The sequence below is a fragment of the Giraffa tippelskirchi genome, chromosome 4 (assembly GCF_054371585.1).
Source record: "Giraffa tippelskirchi isolate mGirTip1 chromosome 4, T2T-mGirTip1v1.2.pri, whole genome shotgun sequence".
Taxonomy (NCBI): domain Eukaryota; kingdom Metazoa; phylum Chordata; class Mammalia; order Artiodactyla; family Giraffidae; genus Giraffa; species Giraffa tippelskirchi.
The window spans coordinates 4,289,405-4,306,323 of NC_137278.1; the positions used below are offsets into that span (position 1 = coordinate 4,289,405).

The 16,919-nt window shown below is 48.7% G+C and overlaps 1 protein-coding gene across 5 annotated transcripts in view; it reads left to right on the forward strand.

Annotated features, from left to right (window-relative positions):
* DDX31 (DEAD-box helicase 31) overlaps positions 1 to 16,919 on the forward strand; it is a 71,953-nt gene that overhangs the window by 39,198 nt on the left and 15,836 nt on the right. For 4 of the 5 annotated variants that reach the window (XM_081590791.1, XM_081590793.1, XM_081590794.1 and 1 more), the window contains 3 exons: positions 1,596 to 1,677; positions 8,250 to 8,361; positions 14,208 to 14,376. In XM_081590791.1, the coding sequence (XP_081446917.1) occupies positions 1,596 to 1,677; positions 8,250 to 8,361; positions 14,208 to 14,376 (363 nt within the window). Of the gene's footprint in view, positions 1 to 1,595; positions 1,678 to 8,249; positions 8,385 to 14,161; positions 14,377 to 16,919 lie in introns of all 5 variants that reach the window. The other variant, XM_081590790.1, reaches the window with a different exon arrangement.

Here is a 16,919-nt window from a genome sequence, read left to right on the forward strand (position 1 = left end):
TTTCTTTCTCCTCACTTCAGGATCTGACCCCAAGTGTTTACATTGCTTTTCCTTTTGTGTTTTTTTTTTCTTTTTTTTTTTTTAAATAGAGGCAAGGCAGCTAGACAAAGGGAAAGACAGGACTGGGCTCTGGTTTTTACTTTCCTCCAGCTTTCCAGGCATAAGTAAAAGGCAAATTCAATAGCCATAACATTTTTCTCCCACATGAAAAAATAGATTTTGCAGGAAACTAGGAACAGTTTCCCCAGCTGCTACCCTCTCCGCATGTACCTCGCCTTCTCGGGTTGAGTCTTAACTGCCGTAAAAAGATTTCCCGAGTCCGCAGGGCTGTGAGCTGGCAGCCGAGAAGGAGCGGTGCGGGCTGGGGACTGAGGGCGTTTCGGGGAGGCGGTGACACAGCTCAGGAACATCGCTGTCAGAGACACGACATGTTCATTCAGAGCCTTGTCAGGGTCACCACTGGGGCAGGGAGTGGGGGCTGTCTTCTCCCTCAGAAGAGGTTGCCGTTCTCGTTCTAATTTGCTGTTACATTTTGAAAAAACAAAACATACAAGAAAGGCATTTATCCTTTTTCTTTTTTTGGCTGCGCTGAGTCGTGGCATGCAGGCTTTTCTCTGCACCTCACAGGGGCTTCTTTAGTTGTGGCCCCAGGGCTGAATTGCCCCACAGCATGTGGGATCTTAGTTCCTTGACCAGGGATTGAACCCACACCCCCTGCATCGGAGGGAGGCAGATTCTTAACCACTGGACCACCAGGGAAGTCTTGAAAGTCATTTATCTGTTTAGAATCTGTTTTCCTGCCCTAGAACTCCTCCTTCCCTCTCCCTTCCTCTCTGAGGAGTCTGTTCTCCTTGTCTCTGCCTCAGGACTCTGCTGTGTGCCCTTCGCCGGGGCAAAGGCTGGGGTCTTCCAGAGCCAAGAGGGACAGTGTGCTGTCCAGACTCCCCCAAGAGGCTGTTTGGAGCATCTCATTCTGGCTCCTCGTGGCTTCCATTCACAAGTGAAGCCTGAGTTCTGGTGTCAGCCGTTAGCCCGTAACTCTAGATTTGCCGGAGGTCATTTGGTCCTTACCCTTGAGTAATTCAGAGATGACAGTCAGGATGGTCCCTCTGGGTAGATTAGGACGGAGTTCTGGTGCTGTCAATGGGAGCCATTGGTCGCCTGTTTACTTTCACTCAGGTGTTTGTTTACCCCACCGTTAAGGGTCTTCAGCCACCTCCTTTAAAGGCACTGTCTGAAATGTTTTTTGGCTTGTCATCTTCTGCTCAAGTCCAAGTAATATGTCAATAAGCAGGCCTATGTAGTTTTCCAGATTTAAGAAATAATGATGTGATCCCCATAAAGGAGATTCTACATGTATCCAGGAGGATGAGAATTGGTGGTAATGTCACCCCTTCTGTCCCTCTAATATCATAGAGTCCCCTTCCTTCCGAATTCCTCAAGGGTTAGGAAAACATTCCCTTTCCCGTGACCAAGTGTCACTTCTCCTTTATATCTGATTAGCCGGAAGAGAGGCCAATTTTATGCATCACAGTTGACAGAATAATGTTTTTGGAAGAATAAAAAGCTTACTCTATATGTCCTTCTTTTTACAGCGTTTCTGAGATGAAGATGGAAGATATTTTGTCTGTTCTGACAAAGGATGATTGTTTTAAAGGGAGACGAGGGGGAGGCCAGGTGAGTTTTATTCTTGACTCTGCTCGCTGCTCACGGACATGACTCATTTCCTGGTGTGGGGAAGCAGCGGCTCTGAGTACTGGGCAGTTCCTACCACTGCCGAGTAAAGTGTGTGTTTTCACCAACACGTGAACATTAGACAAGGCCACATCTTGCTGGCATTGCTCTCCCTTTGCTTTGGACACATTTGCTGGCCCGTCCAGTTAATGGGCCCCTGTCCATCCTGGGTGTCTGCCAGGCGGCAGCAGGCTCCCCAAAAGGAGGGCTTGTCCCCGGCCAGAAAGGGTCTGGAGGCAGCAGCGCTCCACGCTCAGCCCTGGTGGTCCCCCTCCAGCTTACCCGCATGGACACCTGGTCTGACCCATCCATCCAGGACCGCATGGAAAAAATAAATGTCTCAGAATCTCCTTTCAGACACACTTAGTTCATCCATTTTTTAACATGTGCTATACACAGAGGAAGAGTAAAGTTGAGGTCGTTAGGAAGAAGAATTTTGATCATCTGAGCACTTCCATATGGAGATCCTGAGCAGTGCAGACAGCCCTGGACAGCCTTTCCTGCTTCTTTCCGAGGCTTCCCCCTGCTCGGAAGCCCTTCCAGCCGCTCCCACCCCCGCTCTGCTGCATTACCGGCTGCACCACGCGGGCTTGTGTGTGTGTGTCTGTGTGTGGTGTTGCTCTGTATAATTTTGTCCATGAAATTTTAATATTTGGATATTTTTACATTTCTATTCTGATGCCTGTGGATAGACTGGAAAATCGGAGCCAAACAGATGAAGTTTAAGAGTCTCTTTTGTGCATTAGTACATGTCTGTATTTGGATCAATATTCTCCCTGAGGCAAGGACTCCATTTGCCTGATCCCGATTTAAGTTCTCCTATTCCAGAGAGGACCTGCAGAAATGCACTCAGGAAAGGAGAGGAACAGTCCGATGTCTGTTGCCCCAGCATGTGTTGTGGGCCTGGCTCTGTGCTAATGAGCTCTTCCGACACTTGGTCCCATCTTAGCCTCTCAGCAGCCCACAAGGTGGGTGTTACCCTCCCACTTCATAGATGAGAAAACTGAGGCTTAGAGAGCTGAAGGAACATCCGTGAGGGTGCACTGATAATCATGGGTCCTTCTGGTGTGAAAGCAGGCCACCTGTCCCTTCACAGTATACCAGTAAGCCTCCATTTGTATTAATTAGGCCAAGTAAATGGAACTAAAATGCTTTCTAAATTGGGTAACGTTAGCTGTTTTCATGGCTTCCTCGATGGTTCAGTGGGTAGGGAATCTGCTTGCAAATGCAGGAGATGCAGGTTCAATCCCTGGGTTGGGAAGATCCCCTGAGAAAGCAGTGGCAACCCATTCCAGTATTCTTGCCTGGAAAATTCCATAGACAGAGGAGCCTGGTGGGCTACAGTCCATGGGGTCTCAAAGAGTTGGACATGACTGAGCAACTAAGCAGCTGTGTTCATAGAGGTGAAATTTGGTCAGTAAATGGTACCATAGCAACAAGCCCCACGAACAAGGAAAGCTAGTAAGGACTCGGTTGATCAACCTGTTATATTAAGTGATATTTCACTACAGAGGCTCCTGGCCCCACAGGCCTTCAGGCCATCCCATAATAATAGTCTATTGTCATGGGAACCGACCGGAAACTATAGAGACTCATTGGTCTTGGCACACGTCTCTGTTCTTCTGAAACTACTGCAAATTCTAGTTAGGCGCAGGGTTTGCTTTCTGTTTTTCCAGATGTTCCCACAGCTGTGTAATTACAGCCCTGGGACAGCTCTGTGGACTGAGCAGGGACACCCAGGGAGCTGTTTGAGGATGGGATAGCCCAGTGGTCAGGAGCATGGCCTTTGGGCCCGAGTCCTCGTCTCACCAGCTGTGTGGCTTTGGGCCAGGACTAGACCCTTAGGGTCAATTTCTTCCTGTGTACAACTGAGATAATTTTAATTTTCTTCTCAGAAGGAGATTGAAGGGTTGAGCGAAAAATAACCCAAGAGTTCCAACACAGGGACTGAAGTGTATTTGTTATTATTATTATTATTATATCACATCAGTTAGTAGCAGAAGCATATATGGAATTGAAGCTCAGACTCATTGACACAAAGCCCAGTGCCTTTTTTTTGCAGTTTCACACTAAGTGGAAAATTGGAACTTGGCTTCCCTGGTGGCTCAGACGGTAGAGAATCTGCCTGCAATGTGGGAGACCTGGGTTCTATCCCTGTTTTGGGAAGATCCCCTGGAGAAGGAATGGCTACCCATTCCAGTATTCTTACCTGCAGAATTCCATGAACAGAGAAACCCGGCAGGCTACAGTCCATGGGGTCACAAAGAGTCAGACACAACTGAGCGACTTTCACTTTGACTGTTCTCCAGAATTAAGAGCAAGCGGCAAAATTACACAAGGAGATGGTAAAGGTTTCAATGACCTTGTCTTCATTTACACTGTTGCCGGGACCGGCTTTGGTATCAGTCTTTATCCCCTGAACACAGCCCAGTTCTGTCTGGGGTGCCGATGGTCATGTGTTTCTGAGCATCTCTGGGGAGGCTGTGGACCGCACAGGGTCCCTCCTGCAGGACGCTTCCCCAGAAGCTTCCTCTGCTCTCTTGGAAACAAGCCACAGCCATTCTGTAAACATCCGCCCTGTGCTTGGCGGCCCTAGTTCCTCTCCCTAAGCCTTTTTTATGGCTCGAGACCAGCCTGGAAGGCTGGCTGGGGCTTGAGGAGCCCTCCTAAGATGGTGGGTGAGAGGCGGGGCCCAGAGTCGGGCAGGCTCGGGTCCGAGTCCTGGCTTCACAGTCAGTCGTTCTGCAGCCTGGGGCAGATCCTCCCCAGCCTGGGTTTTCCCACCTGGAGAATGAGGACGTCTCGAGTGCCCATCCTGTTGGGCCCCTGTGAGGTTTAAATAAAACAAGACACGGAGCACTGTGCACACTATGGGTCATGTGAGTTCACCTCAGCCCTGAACTGCTGCCTTGATGGACATGATGTTTCAATATTTTTAAGGTCTGGTGATCTTCGAAAGATAAAAGTGCTAAGTAAGACCAGGCTTCCACCGTCACCAAAATGACTAACTGGTTAACTTAGAAAACTCAACTAGTCATGCCAGGTTCTAGATGTCACATCCATCAGCACCACTTGTTTGACCTAATTTACCCTTCATTCACAGGACAAAGCAAAAACAAAAACTAAGTTGTCTGCATTACTAATTATCATGTAGATTACAGCCTGCAAGAGTGTATTACGTGCGTGAATCCTATGAACGGTAAAGAGAATGAAGTGAATGCTGGACACAGCTTTGGATTCTGTTTCTCCTGAAAGATACAGTGCCCTAATTGGCATCTTTGATGTGGGCAGTTCTTGCTGGTGTGCCAGCCAGTGCCGGGCACACAAAGGTGGGCATAGTGGCTGGGCCTTTGCGCCGACCCAGACGCCTCATCATGAAGCCCAGTCTCACCCAGCTTGGTTGAAGGCCATTGTAAGTGTCCCTCTGGCACATACATTTAGGGCTTCCGTGAACAGAAAGCAAGCGAGTGAAGCATCTGTAAAATTTATATTTCATATTTAGGTATATAAAATATATATAGCTGCGTCTGGGCACGCGAATGTTCACCCACCTACAAAGAGAATAAATTTGGTCTTTCAGCTTGACTGGGAAGTGCTCAGAAGGTTCTAGGGACCGTGGGAGTAAAACTCAGCTTGGCAATAAAGCGATTAAAACAAAATCCTTCCATTTAGTTTAAAAATACCTTAGAAGTTGGCAATGTCAAGACACATGCTTCAAAAAAGAAACAAAAGCCCCCCACCCCAACTGCTCCCACCTAAAACTTTTTACAACAAAAATAACCCCACCCAGCTGTCTTGGACTCATCTGTTGACTCTTGTAGGCATGAATTCCATCTCCACAGTATAAACACACACCCAAACACATTCTTCCTAAAAGTTTTTTTTGTCCAATGAAATATGCCTATAAGCTCATCCTAACAGAAAGCTCCCTGGCATCATGAGAGATTAAAATAAGATCACTGTCCATCACCCAGTTTTTGTGGATTGTCTGTTCTTGCCAAGACCAGTAGAATCTCTACAGACACAGGGTATTGAGGGTGTCTGGACCTTTGGAAATGTTTTTTTCTAAACCACCCACCGTCTGCTAGTTGCGAGCTGCTTCATTAAGCAGGACTAAGTCTGCATCTTTGAGGGTTGGGGACGCCAGTCCTCGGGGATGTGCCCTCTGGGGTCTCACCCCACCTCATTATGGGAGCTTCTTCTCTGTCTGGGGCTGAGCCGGTGCTGCCTGACTCTGCCCCCTCTGTCTTCAGTTTAAATTTAGACTGTCCTCCCCAGAAGACAATGGAAAAATACCTCGTTCATTCTCAAGAGGGGCAATTTTAAAATAAAGTATCTCTGGAAGTGGCAAGGGGCGGGCGGGCTAAGACCTGCTTTCTCCTAAGTGTATGATGTTTCCTGCCGTTAACTTTTTCTTATATTCTACTAAAACTGACCTCATCATTTCAAATGTGCGAACCTAGTTTTATCGCCTTTTTTCTACATATTTTACTGGTATACACACATTATATATATATGTGTATATGTAATTTTTTTTTTTTTTGGTTGGGAAGAAAAGATGCCTCATTTTGAAACCTAAAGGGGGGAATAAGAAAAGCCCTTTGTAATATATTGCCATATTATCACTAAATCCCCTGACAGTTGTGACACAGAAGCAAGTCACCTGTCACTTAAGCTTGAGGTCTCTTTAATTTTCTCCTGGAATTCGCACCAGGCTGTCTTTAATTTGAGGCCTTTATTGGAATTCTGAAACCTCTCTGCCTCCCTGGCTCTCAGATCTATTCTGAGAGCTGTTACAGAATGTATACAATAACCAACAGAGGGATTGGAGAGGGCTGGAGCTCTGTTTATTTAACACTCTGGAGGGATTTTTGTGCTTATTCGGTCCTGGCTGCCCGGCTTTCAATATCGCTTTGACAACCATTCTGCCCTTCTCATTAATTTTAAACAGTTAAAACACAGGAAAAAGAGGAAAAAGTTTTCATTATTAAAGTGCTTTACTTTTTAATAACAGAGGATTCTGTCCGCCAGGGGAAAGGGCATCCTTGCTAATTTCACATTCATATTAAAAAAAAAAGCGCAAGGAAGGTGACAGTTTCGCTGCTGAGGTGGCTTAACGAAAGGAGGACGGCAAAAAAAAAAAAAGTTTGCATTTCACATCAGTTAAGAGGGTAAAAAAAAAAATCCTTGTTAATGACAACAGCAAATGTCCACTTTCGTAACACAGCTCCTGAGTGACTTTTCTCTTGACATTTGAGTGGATAAAACCCTTAGGGGGACCATGTACCGTGAAATCAGCTAGACTGTCATCAACCAAACAGGTAGCAGGAATGATTTGACTAAACTAAAAACATTTTCAGTTGGTTAAATCTCTATTAATACAGAGATGAACGCTGCTCCCAAGAAGGAGGCTTTTTCTTCCCCCACTCTTTATTCTTCCTCCAGCAGCTTTAACCATGAAAGATGCCAGGGTGCCTGGGAGAGGCATGGTCAGCCAGACCCCGGAGCACGCACCCTGTCCTCTACAGGAGTTAAAAGGAACATGAACTGGGTCTCACCCTGGTTTTTTCCTGGTACCCACGTGGGGCATGGTGGGTGAGGAGGGCTGGAGCTTCATTAGCACCATCCAAAGGATCAACACCTCTGGGAAGACAGATTAGCCAAGTTTGGGTTCTGTTGATTCTCAGTTTCACATTCAGGAGACAGCACTCATGTCAAGATACAGGACATATAAGCCACGTGTTTTCAGAGGGATGTAAAAAAAGGAAATCTTTTCTCTGGGGTTGCTAAAGGCTGAAAAGAAATGAAGTTTTGGTTTTATTCACATTTTCCACCTGTAGGGTCTTCTGTGCATACAAATTTGACTTCTTACAGAGGGACCGTTGGCTGCAGAGATCCATGACGGCGGCCTCACATGGTTGGCTGGAGCAGCCCAGTCTTCTGTGGGTTCCTGGGCACAGGGGTCTGGGCTGCAAGAATGTTTCTGGAACACTGAGAGTCTGGACCTCTCAGGAGTGAGGACACGTGCTCTGTGATTCAGGGACAGACCACCTTGTGGGCAGGTGGCTGTGGGTTGCTCTTAGACAGGAATGGCCAGGACTCCACCAATGAGTACCATGCAGGGGGCAGATTGAAAGCCTAAGTGAGACATACAAGGTTCCTCTGAAAACCGCTTCTGTCCTGTCATGTTTTAAATGCCTGAATTGGACTTGGAAAATTTCAAAGTGTCTCCCATAGACTTTCACTTTGAACACGAGTGATAAGAGGCCAGGAAGAAAAGTAAACAAGTAAATAAATAAGAGACCCGACCTACTCCCTCACAAAGCCATCCTCATCTTTGCTTGACTTTAACATCTTTATCGCTCCCTTTTCTTCCCTAGTAATATTGAAAGGATTACCCTTGTTGGCCCCTTGGTGGTTACTGTGTGATTTTACTGTTATTAAATCTATTATAAACCGCTTCATTATTCCTGACTCTGACTGTCTGTCCTCTAATCCTTCCATCACCCTCCCAGAAATCCCGCGCTGCTGGCCCCCAGGAAATCCGAGAACGAGCCACAGTCTTGCAGACGGTGTTTGAAGATTACGTGCACTCCAGCGAGGAGACAGTCACCAGGGCCAAGAAAGGTTGGTCAATTTCTTGGGTGGTTGTAGATGGATAACCCGACCGGGCATTGTCCCACCTCCACCCACATGCCCCCAGACAGGTTGGGAGGCCAACCAGGAGGCTCTGTTCGCCAGCAAAAGCCTTCAATTTCCCTAATTCTGCAGGGATTGGAAGCAGGCACAGAAGGCTTTAAAGTGATATTAAATGTTAATTTCATCCATCTTCACGTTTTGCACAAATGAGGCTTTATCTTGGTTTACATCAGGTCTAGAGCTGTGACCCAGCAACTTGGATCTCCGGGACCCATTTTCCTCTTTCTTTGAAAACTGGATAGACGAGATATGGCACGTCGGTAGGAGTAGTTGTAGAGATGGAAATCAGAGATGAAGGCAAGGTCTGGAAATGTTAGACCAAAGCAGTTCCTATCTGAAAATACAAAAAAAGCTAGAAAGAGCAGTGCTGAGGAAGGGCTGCAGACCATGAACCCAGTTCCTGGGAAATTTATGAACTGGTTGGGTATTAATTCAGTATTCAGCGCCTTTGTAGCATAAATTGGCCCCTGGGATCACCAGGCGTTAGGTGTGGACTCAATAGTTCACTCGGAGCCCTGAAGAGCACGTGGGGGAGGGCAGCTCAGAACAGCCCAGTGTCTTCCATGCTGGAACGTGTGTGTCTTGGCTGCTGACTGTCCCATGTCTGCTGAAGAGACTCAGCCCCCCATGGGGAGATCCACGGTTCTTTTTGATAGTGACCCATGATTTGGAGAAGAATGCCAGGCTGGCTTACCAAGAGATAAACGCTACAGCCTTTTGTTTTCTTCTATTTATGAACTGAAACTTTTTTTTTAATTCCTTTAATATTTATTGAATTGGGCACCATTCCCGGTGCTTGGGACAGACACATCAGGGATCAGAATAGACAAAAATCGTCACCTTTGTAACATTCTAGTGGGGACGCAGACAGTGAAAGGAATAAATATAATAAATGAATTATGCATAAATTAGATAGTTTTGGGACTTCCCTGGTGGTCCAGTGGCTAAGACTCCGAGCTCTCAAAGCAGGGGGCCTGGGTTTGACCTCTGGTCAAGGAACTAAATCCCACGTGCTGCAGCTAAGAGTTCTTGTGCCACAACTGAAGATTCCATGTGCCACAACAAAGACTTGGCAAAGCCAAATAATTAGTTTAATTTGATGGTCTAGTGAAAGGTGATGAGAGCGATAGAGGGAACAGAGCAGATGAAGGAGATGGACGGCTAAGGGCAGAGTGAGCCCTGTTGGGACAGTTGCCATGTGAGCAAAACCCTTAAGAGGGGCCGCCCTGGGGCTCTGACTGAGGGCGTCCAGGCAGGCACCGTGGGCAGTGTGGCCAGAAGGAGGGGAGGGGCAGCAGAGGCAGGGTGTGGAGGCCGTCCAGGGGACCCAGTTACCCCGAGTGAAAGGGGAGCCAGTGGAGGGCTTGGGGCAGGGAGGTGGTCTGACGGTTCTGAGAAGGTCACATACGGCTGGGTGAGAACAGACCAGGGGTAAATGTGAAGGCCGGGAGACTGGATCCCAGGCAGTTACGGTAATCAGGAAACCAATGACAGAAATGGGTTAGTCACAAAATATTTGCAGGTCCCTATTACATACCTTAGCACATTTTACAGGTAGTCCTTAGTTTTTGCCAGAACAGACTGGAACTGCCCAAGATGAATGATGAAATCCCAGTAATTGCCCCGTAACAACTGATAATTAGTGTGCATTATAGTCTGGTTTCTAATAATATCCTGTTCACATGTCTCCCTGCAATGAATTCAGCAACTCCTAAGGCTCTTCCTGAGACCCTGCCTTTGGAGATGTGCTAGAACATTCTCTCATGGGGAACAGAATGTCTTTGGGGGAGGGTTTGGGCACGTGTTGAAAGTTGGGCAAACTCAACTTGCTGTGGGATGCCTGACCAAGTGTTGGCCACAGGGTTGATAACAGAGTTGGAGTGAAGAGGAAGAAAGCAAAGCCACACCAGCGCTATATTGCTGGCGTCAGAGGTGCTTTGGATATCCTAGCGAGCCCATGACTACTTCAGCATGTCTGGGTCATCAGGGTAAAAGTGACAGTGGATAGTCCTTAGAGAATATGGTTTTGGGTTGTCTCTTCATCGTTACCATTGAACTTACTAACACCAAGAGGCTGGCAGGGTTACTTGTCTTCTTTTCAAAGGATGTTGGAATGGGGCCACTCCCAACATTTATGGACCAAGAAGGAAATAAATACATCATCTTTTAAAGGAACTGCCTGTAGAGCATCTCGGTCACCCCACAGCAGGCATTAGGTTCTCCACTCTAATCTCCTCTTGGGATTGAATTCTGGAGGTTTGAGGAGAGTAGACCTGTAATTGCCATACCCCAGGAGTTGATACTGTCTTTTGCATTTCCCTATCTCCAAATGCAAATTCTCCACCCCTGACTGGCCTCCTTTTTAGCCATTTCAGAACCTACCTCGTGAATAACTAACAAAAGCAGCTGGGTTTTGCCTTCATGACAGAAAACTAGTTGGAAACTGGGCCAAGTATGCATTTGTTTTCCTTTTGCACTTTCTGACCCAGCTATTGCTAATATCCAGCATTTCTTTATGGTCAGTTTCCAGAAGCAGTTAGCCCTTTTTCCCCTCACATCTTGCATCTTGTGGGTAGAGCTTCAAGTGGTAAAGATTGTGGTAATGTCAGTTTGAACTCCAGGCTCCTGAACAAAACTTTGAGAAAGCGGAGCCCTTCAGCCCTTCAGCTGTGCAGCGCCACTTCCGCTTCTTGTGGTTTAGGTGTCTCCTCCCTGAAGAGCAGGGGTTGTGTGTCAGGGTTGTGCCTGGCTCAGAAGGGAGCATCCCTCACTGTGATTAGAGGGAGACTGGCTCCTTGGTCAAACACTTTGCCTTTAAGAGAATTAGTGCAAGCTGCCTCTCCCATACCTTTGGGTGGTTGTCACTGTTAATGTGCAGACGTGTGCTCCTCTAGGGCAGGAGTGGGGTTGGCAGGAGCAAGGATGGGCAGCACCTTCTAGGCTAGAGTTTTGCTCCTTTCTGCCTTCTTGACCCTAAGCATCATCCACAAGTTGTTGCTCTTCCTGATCAGATGTCCAAGAATAGATTTGGTTTTATTGCTCAAAAGGACAAAATGTCCTATGTCCTTGGAAGGTATTTTGAAATAGATTTCCCTAAATCCTGTCATCCTTAAGGCTCTGAAATGGGATTCAGTTGTGTGAGAGCACCACCTCTGATTGGCTGGAGTGTCATCCAACTTGCATCCCACAAGTCTCCTTTCATGAAAGGTCTCCTTCCATGACCTCTCCTCTTCCGCCTCATCTCAGCCCCTCAGCCCCTTTTCCTTCCGCTCATTCCTGGCACTGCCAGCACGAGCAGTCCTGCTCCCTGGAAGTACAACCTGTCGAGGGAGAGAACTCTTCTGCCATTTCCTGGCAAACTCCTTCCCCTGTAGCTGTTTAGTCAGTCAGTTCAGTCTCTCAGTTGTGTCTGACTCTTTGCGACCCCATGGACTGCAGCATGCCAGGCCTCCCTGTCCATCACCAACTCCCAGAGTTTACTCAAACTCATGTCCATTCAGTCGGTGATACCATCCAACCATCTCATCCTCTGCCGCTGACTTCTCCTGCCTTCAATCTTTCCCAGCATCTGGGTCTTTTTCAGTGAGTCAGTTCTTTGCATCAGGTGACCAAAGTATTAGAGCTTCAGCTTCAGCATCAGTCTTTCCAATGAATATTCAGGACTGATCTCCTTTAGAATTGACTGGTTGGATCTCCTTGCAGTCCAAGGGACTCTCAAGAGTCTTCTCCAACACCACAGTTCAGAAGCATCAGTTCTTCGGTGCTCAGCTTTCTTTATAGTCCAACTCTCACATCCATACGTGGATGGATTAGCTATTAGAGGAGCACCTATATCTCCCAAGATTAGGTTCTGCAGCCTCAGCTCTCTGGATTGGTGTGGAGAAGAGCAGTCGTTCTAATCTGCTCCAGCACAAGGACAGTGTGAGTGAGGAGGCCTGGGCCAGCATTGGGGTAAATGAGGTTTTAAAGGCGCATATCCTGGTTCCAGCCTGCTCTTTCTGTCTAGAATAAATGTTGGGGGTTGGGAAGAAGCGGTGTCTCCTGGGTCCTGGTGGTTGTAGCACTTTCCCCTCTGAGGACTTGAAGTTCGGGTCAGAACCCTCCCAACTGCAGAGACCATTTGAAGCATTAAAGATCTTCCTTGAAAAACCTCGTTCCGTTATTAAAGAGGGGAGTGAGCACAGATGACGAGAAGGGTGCAGAGGAGTCGCCTTGGTTATTATTTCTCATCGATTGGGAAAAGGAGTTCACTTTGCTCAGTAAATAGAGCTTTGATGGGTTCCCAGGATCCTTCCAGGAGCTGATCTGCTAAAATGACACTTTTTATTACTGTTCATAAACGCCGATCTCCAGGTGCTGCCTGGATATTACGTTTAAGCTATGGGCAAACTTGCCAGTCCAGTGGCTCAAACAGCTAGGGCGAGGGAGACTGGTGGTCCGTGCCTGCTTCCAGCGACTGGGTGGAGAGGTGGAGAGGGGCGGGGCTGCGGATGGGGCGGAGCGGGGCTACGGCTCGGCCAGCCGGAAGGCAGGGACGCGGAGTCTGCGGATGAGGAAGAGCGCCGTGAGAAAAGGGCAGATACTTGACTGTCACTGTTGTCGAGAGACATTCCAGGGGAACCAGGAATGGGAGAATGGTTCCTCCAAGGAGCGTCCAGTGAAGGTCGAGCCAGAGCGCCGCCCGCCTGGGAGCCGCCTCTGGCTTCTCTCTGGCCAGTGAGGGGTCCAGAACAGGGGCCTCTCTCGAACTTTGAAACAGGACCCAGACGTTCCTGGTTAGACTGTCTGGTGAACAGATCTAAACCCATGGCAATCGATGATGGTTTTGAGAGCTCTTTTAGACACCACATCCTTTTCTTTCTCCCCTTTAAAATTCGTTTTTCGTTTCCTTTTTTACACATTCTCTGAATGGGTAAGAAACACTGCATCAGTCAATCCTGGGTGCTTTCATGTGAATTTGGTTTTAAAATTTCATGAGTCTACGGCGAACTGGTGTCAGTGATTCCTGTGGCTGGGGAACTGGAGGTGGGCCTCCTGGTGGAGGCAGGGTTTATGATAATAATAATAATAATATGCAGGAATAACGAACATGACCCACAATCACGATAAAGCCTTGTGGACCTTTTGGATTTTATAACATTTGTTTGTGTTAACTATTCAAAAAACTAAAATGTAATAGGAAAAAGTGTTCCCAACGTAAAGATCTAATGACTTCATTTTTCATAAGAAAATGGTGCGCATCGATCCTGTCTCCGTTTCTTCACTCAGTCTCTTGGTCATTCGCTTGCACAACAGAAACCCGCTGCGGGACTTCCCCAGCGGCCAGTGGTTCGGACTCCGTGCTTCCAGCGCAGGGGGCGTGGGTTTGACTCTTGGTGGGGGCACTGAGATTCCACAGGCCACGTGGTGCAGCCAAAAAAAACCATGCTGTGTGCCAGCTGTGTGCTGGCCCCAAGTCTATAAAGAGGAAGAAAACAGCACCCTGCCTTCTAGGCTCATTATAAGCTACACAGTAAAATCTGAGATAATATCAGGTTTATTCAAGTGAAGTTATATTGGGTTTATTCACTGTGACCAGTAGACTTATTTTTTTATTTTTAGAGGTTAAAAATATATATATATGAGTGTAGATTTAGGTTGCTCATATCTGTCTTGCTGTCCTGGTTGTCTGTCCATCATTGCCTGGCAGGGTAAACTGCACAGGACAGGCCTTAGGCTGGGGCAGCAGAGACCTGTCCTGAGCTCCCCCGCACCGCCCCCCAACTGTCTTCCAGCCCTGCAGTCCTTCATCCGGGCCTACGCCACCTACCCCCGGGAGCTGAAGCATATCTTCCACGTCCGACTGCTCCACCTCGGGCACATGGCTAAGAGCTTTGGGCTAAGAGATGCCCCTAAAAATCTTTGCGCCTCGGCCGTGAAGAAGAAGAAAGCAAACCTGAAAAGGTAAGGTGGGCAGAATTTGTCCTGTGACAAGAGGCTGAGGGTCAGGTGGGTGTCGAGGGCTCTGTTCTGATTGGCGGTGGTGTGGTGGGCTGCTGTGTGCGCAGGTAGACTGCCAGCTCGGGTTTGTGCAATTCTCTCAGCATGCTGAGTGCTTGAAACAACCGGGAAAATGCCTAATCCGAATGCTTTTAAGACATCTGCAGGAAGTCGGTGATGTCTCCTGTTGGGTCCTGAGTGATGGGGATTATTGGCCTGTGTTCCCTGCCCACGGGTACAGTAACCCAGGGCTTGCCGGGGTTGGAGCTCTGGCCATGCTGTGCACTGTGGTCCACCCTGGAAGACTGGGGGGTGTCCCTGCTGAGGCCTCCGGGGGCTCCCGGCACCATGAGCTGTTCTCCATGGTGCTGACACACAGCCTCCCACGGAGAGGCTGCACTCAAGTCTTCTCCCTCCTCCCCCTCCTCCCCTCCCACCCCCTCTCCCCCCAAAAAACGTGTCAGCAACTGCCCAGGGGCCCTAGTGAGAGGAGAGGCTGTGTGTGTGTGGAGGGTTGCCCAGCGGTTGGACGCTGGGCTCTGAGGCCATCTTCACAATTTCAGGAAGCCCTGAAATGATTCCCCTCAACAAAATGCAGTTGTGAAGAGCTCTTCTTTCTTGCCTCAGAGACGGGGTGTTCTCTCGGTACCAGCCCCAGGCTGTGTGGAAGCTAGAGTATCTTAGATGGCGGGAGCTGCTTTTACGGGGAGTTTGGGTGGATCGTGGCTACTGCTTGTGTGATGTGTGGGTGGGAAGGGCTCAGAGAACCCACGAGCACTCTGGACAGTTATCGTATAGCGTGTATCCTTCTTTTTACATGTTAGTTACAAACTCCAGTACATCCTTGCCATGCTGCTGAGCACCTGTGGGCAACACCACACTTTTACCTGTTCCCACACCACGTCTGTCTTGCACATTCACCGAGAAGTGCTGATCACATGACCAGCCTCACTGGGGCCTGGTTTCTCTGCTGTGAAATGACAAAGGGAGGAGGCCATTGGTCTTGGAGTTGGGGGACTTGGCCTTCAGCTCCAGCTCTAGTTCTGATGTGAGCCTGTGAGCCTCAGACCATATCTTTGCTTAATGTCTCAGAGCCTTGTTTTCCTCAACCATAAGAGGAAAGAGGAAATCTGTGCTTTTAGCCACTAAACAAGACTCAAGGTTCTGTGATGCGTGTCACTGTGCCTTTTGAAGCACGAAGGGCCATCGAGATGAAACACCGTGGGGCAGAGAGCTGGAGGCCGGGTGAGCTAGGGTTCCAGAACACCCAGCGGGAGCTGTCCCGGGGCTGGGCCCTCACGAGGCCCTTCATGATGGATAAAAGATTATCTGATTTTAGTTCCCATTTTGGAATTTTTAAGATGTTCGGTCTTTTCTCTTATACCGACCCCTGTCATATAGGATCACATTCCAGTACTTCTGCGAGGCAGGCGTTTCTCTTCGTGCCCTTCTCTGATGCCTGGAGGAGACTGAGACACATCCAGCTCTGGTTTCTTCCAGGTAGTTTCGAGGTGCAGAGCGTTGCCTGCTGCCACACATGGCCTGTCCTGGGCGGGGCTGCAGCCAGAGACCCCTCTGCTGGAGCCAGGTCCTCCCAGAGGGAAAGGATGCCCCAGCTCCATCCAGATTTGGGGTGCCGTGCACCGGCGTTAGGTTCCTGCCCTTGGGTTTGGGGTACCTGACGTCTGTACGTGGTAACTGATTTTTAAGAATGTGACGAAACCTTGAGGCTCACAGTCAGGTCTAGAGTGACTGCCTAGTGGTCTGGAAGCCTGACCGTCGTGTCACCGTCTCTAAAATGCTGACACTTGAAGAGGTAGGAATTGAGCTGCCAGGTGATGACTGGTAAGAAACTTGTATTGTGTATTCCCCTTCCTGCAGATCAGTGTGACCCCAGCAGTTCATTGTTAGGGGCTGAGGTACCTTCGCAAGCGTCAGCAGCAGCCCCTCTGCCGAGGTGTGCCGGCCCTCACCCAGGGAGCACAGGGCGGGGAGGAGGGGGCTCGGCGCCAGCATTGTCCTCACCTTGCGAAGCCACCAGGGAGAGCGCTGGCCGCCGCTTCCCGCCTCCGCTGACCCGCGCTGGCAGATGGGCACCAGGACGAGTGTCCCCCTGCGAGCAGGGGATTTAACAGGGCTTTATTTAGGGAAGAATGGGCTGATTAGCCGATAAAGAGCATGTAAGATGGTATGGGGCAGTCTTTGATGTCTGGCTGGCGTGGCAGGGAGCCAGCCGCTGAGTGACAGCAGTGTGTCACAGGATTACTCCGCCCGGGACAATGCCGTGCTCTGTCCCTGCCATGTCACCACTCTGTTACAGCCACTTTTCCCGTTGTTACGCCCGTCTTTTGAAGGCATTTTTCCCTTCACTCCTTGCACCCTCCCACCCCACCCCTGCCTCACCAAGGCAGACGGGCCCTCAAGGATACAGTAAGGTACTTTTTCTTATTGGGGGGGAACTTGTCGCTCCTGGAGGAAGAATGGCCGGGCAGCTAATCTGCACATGG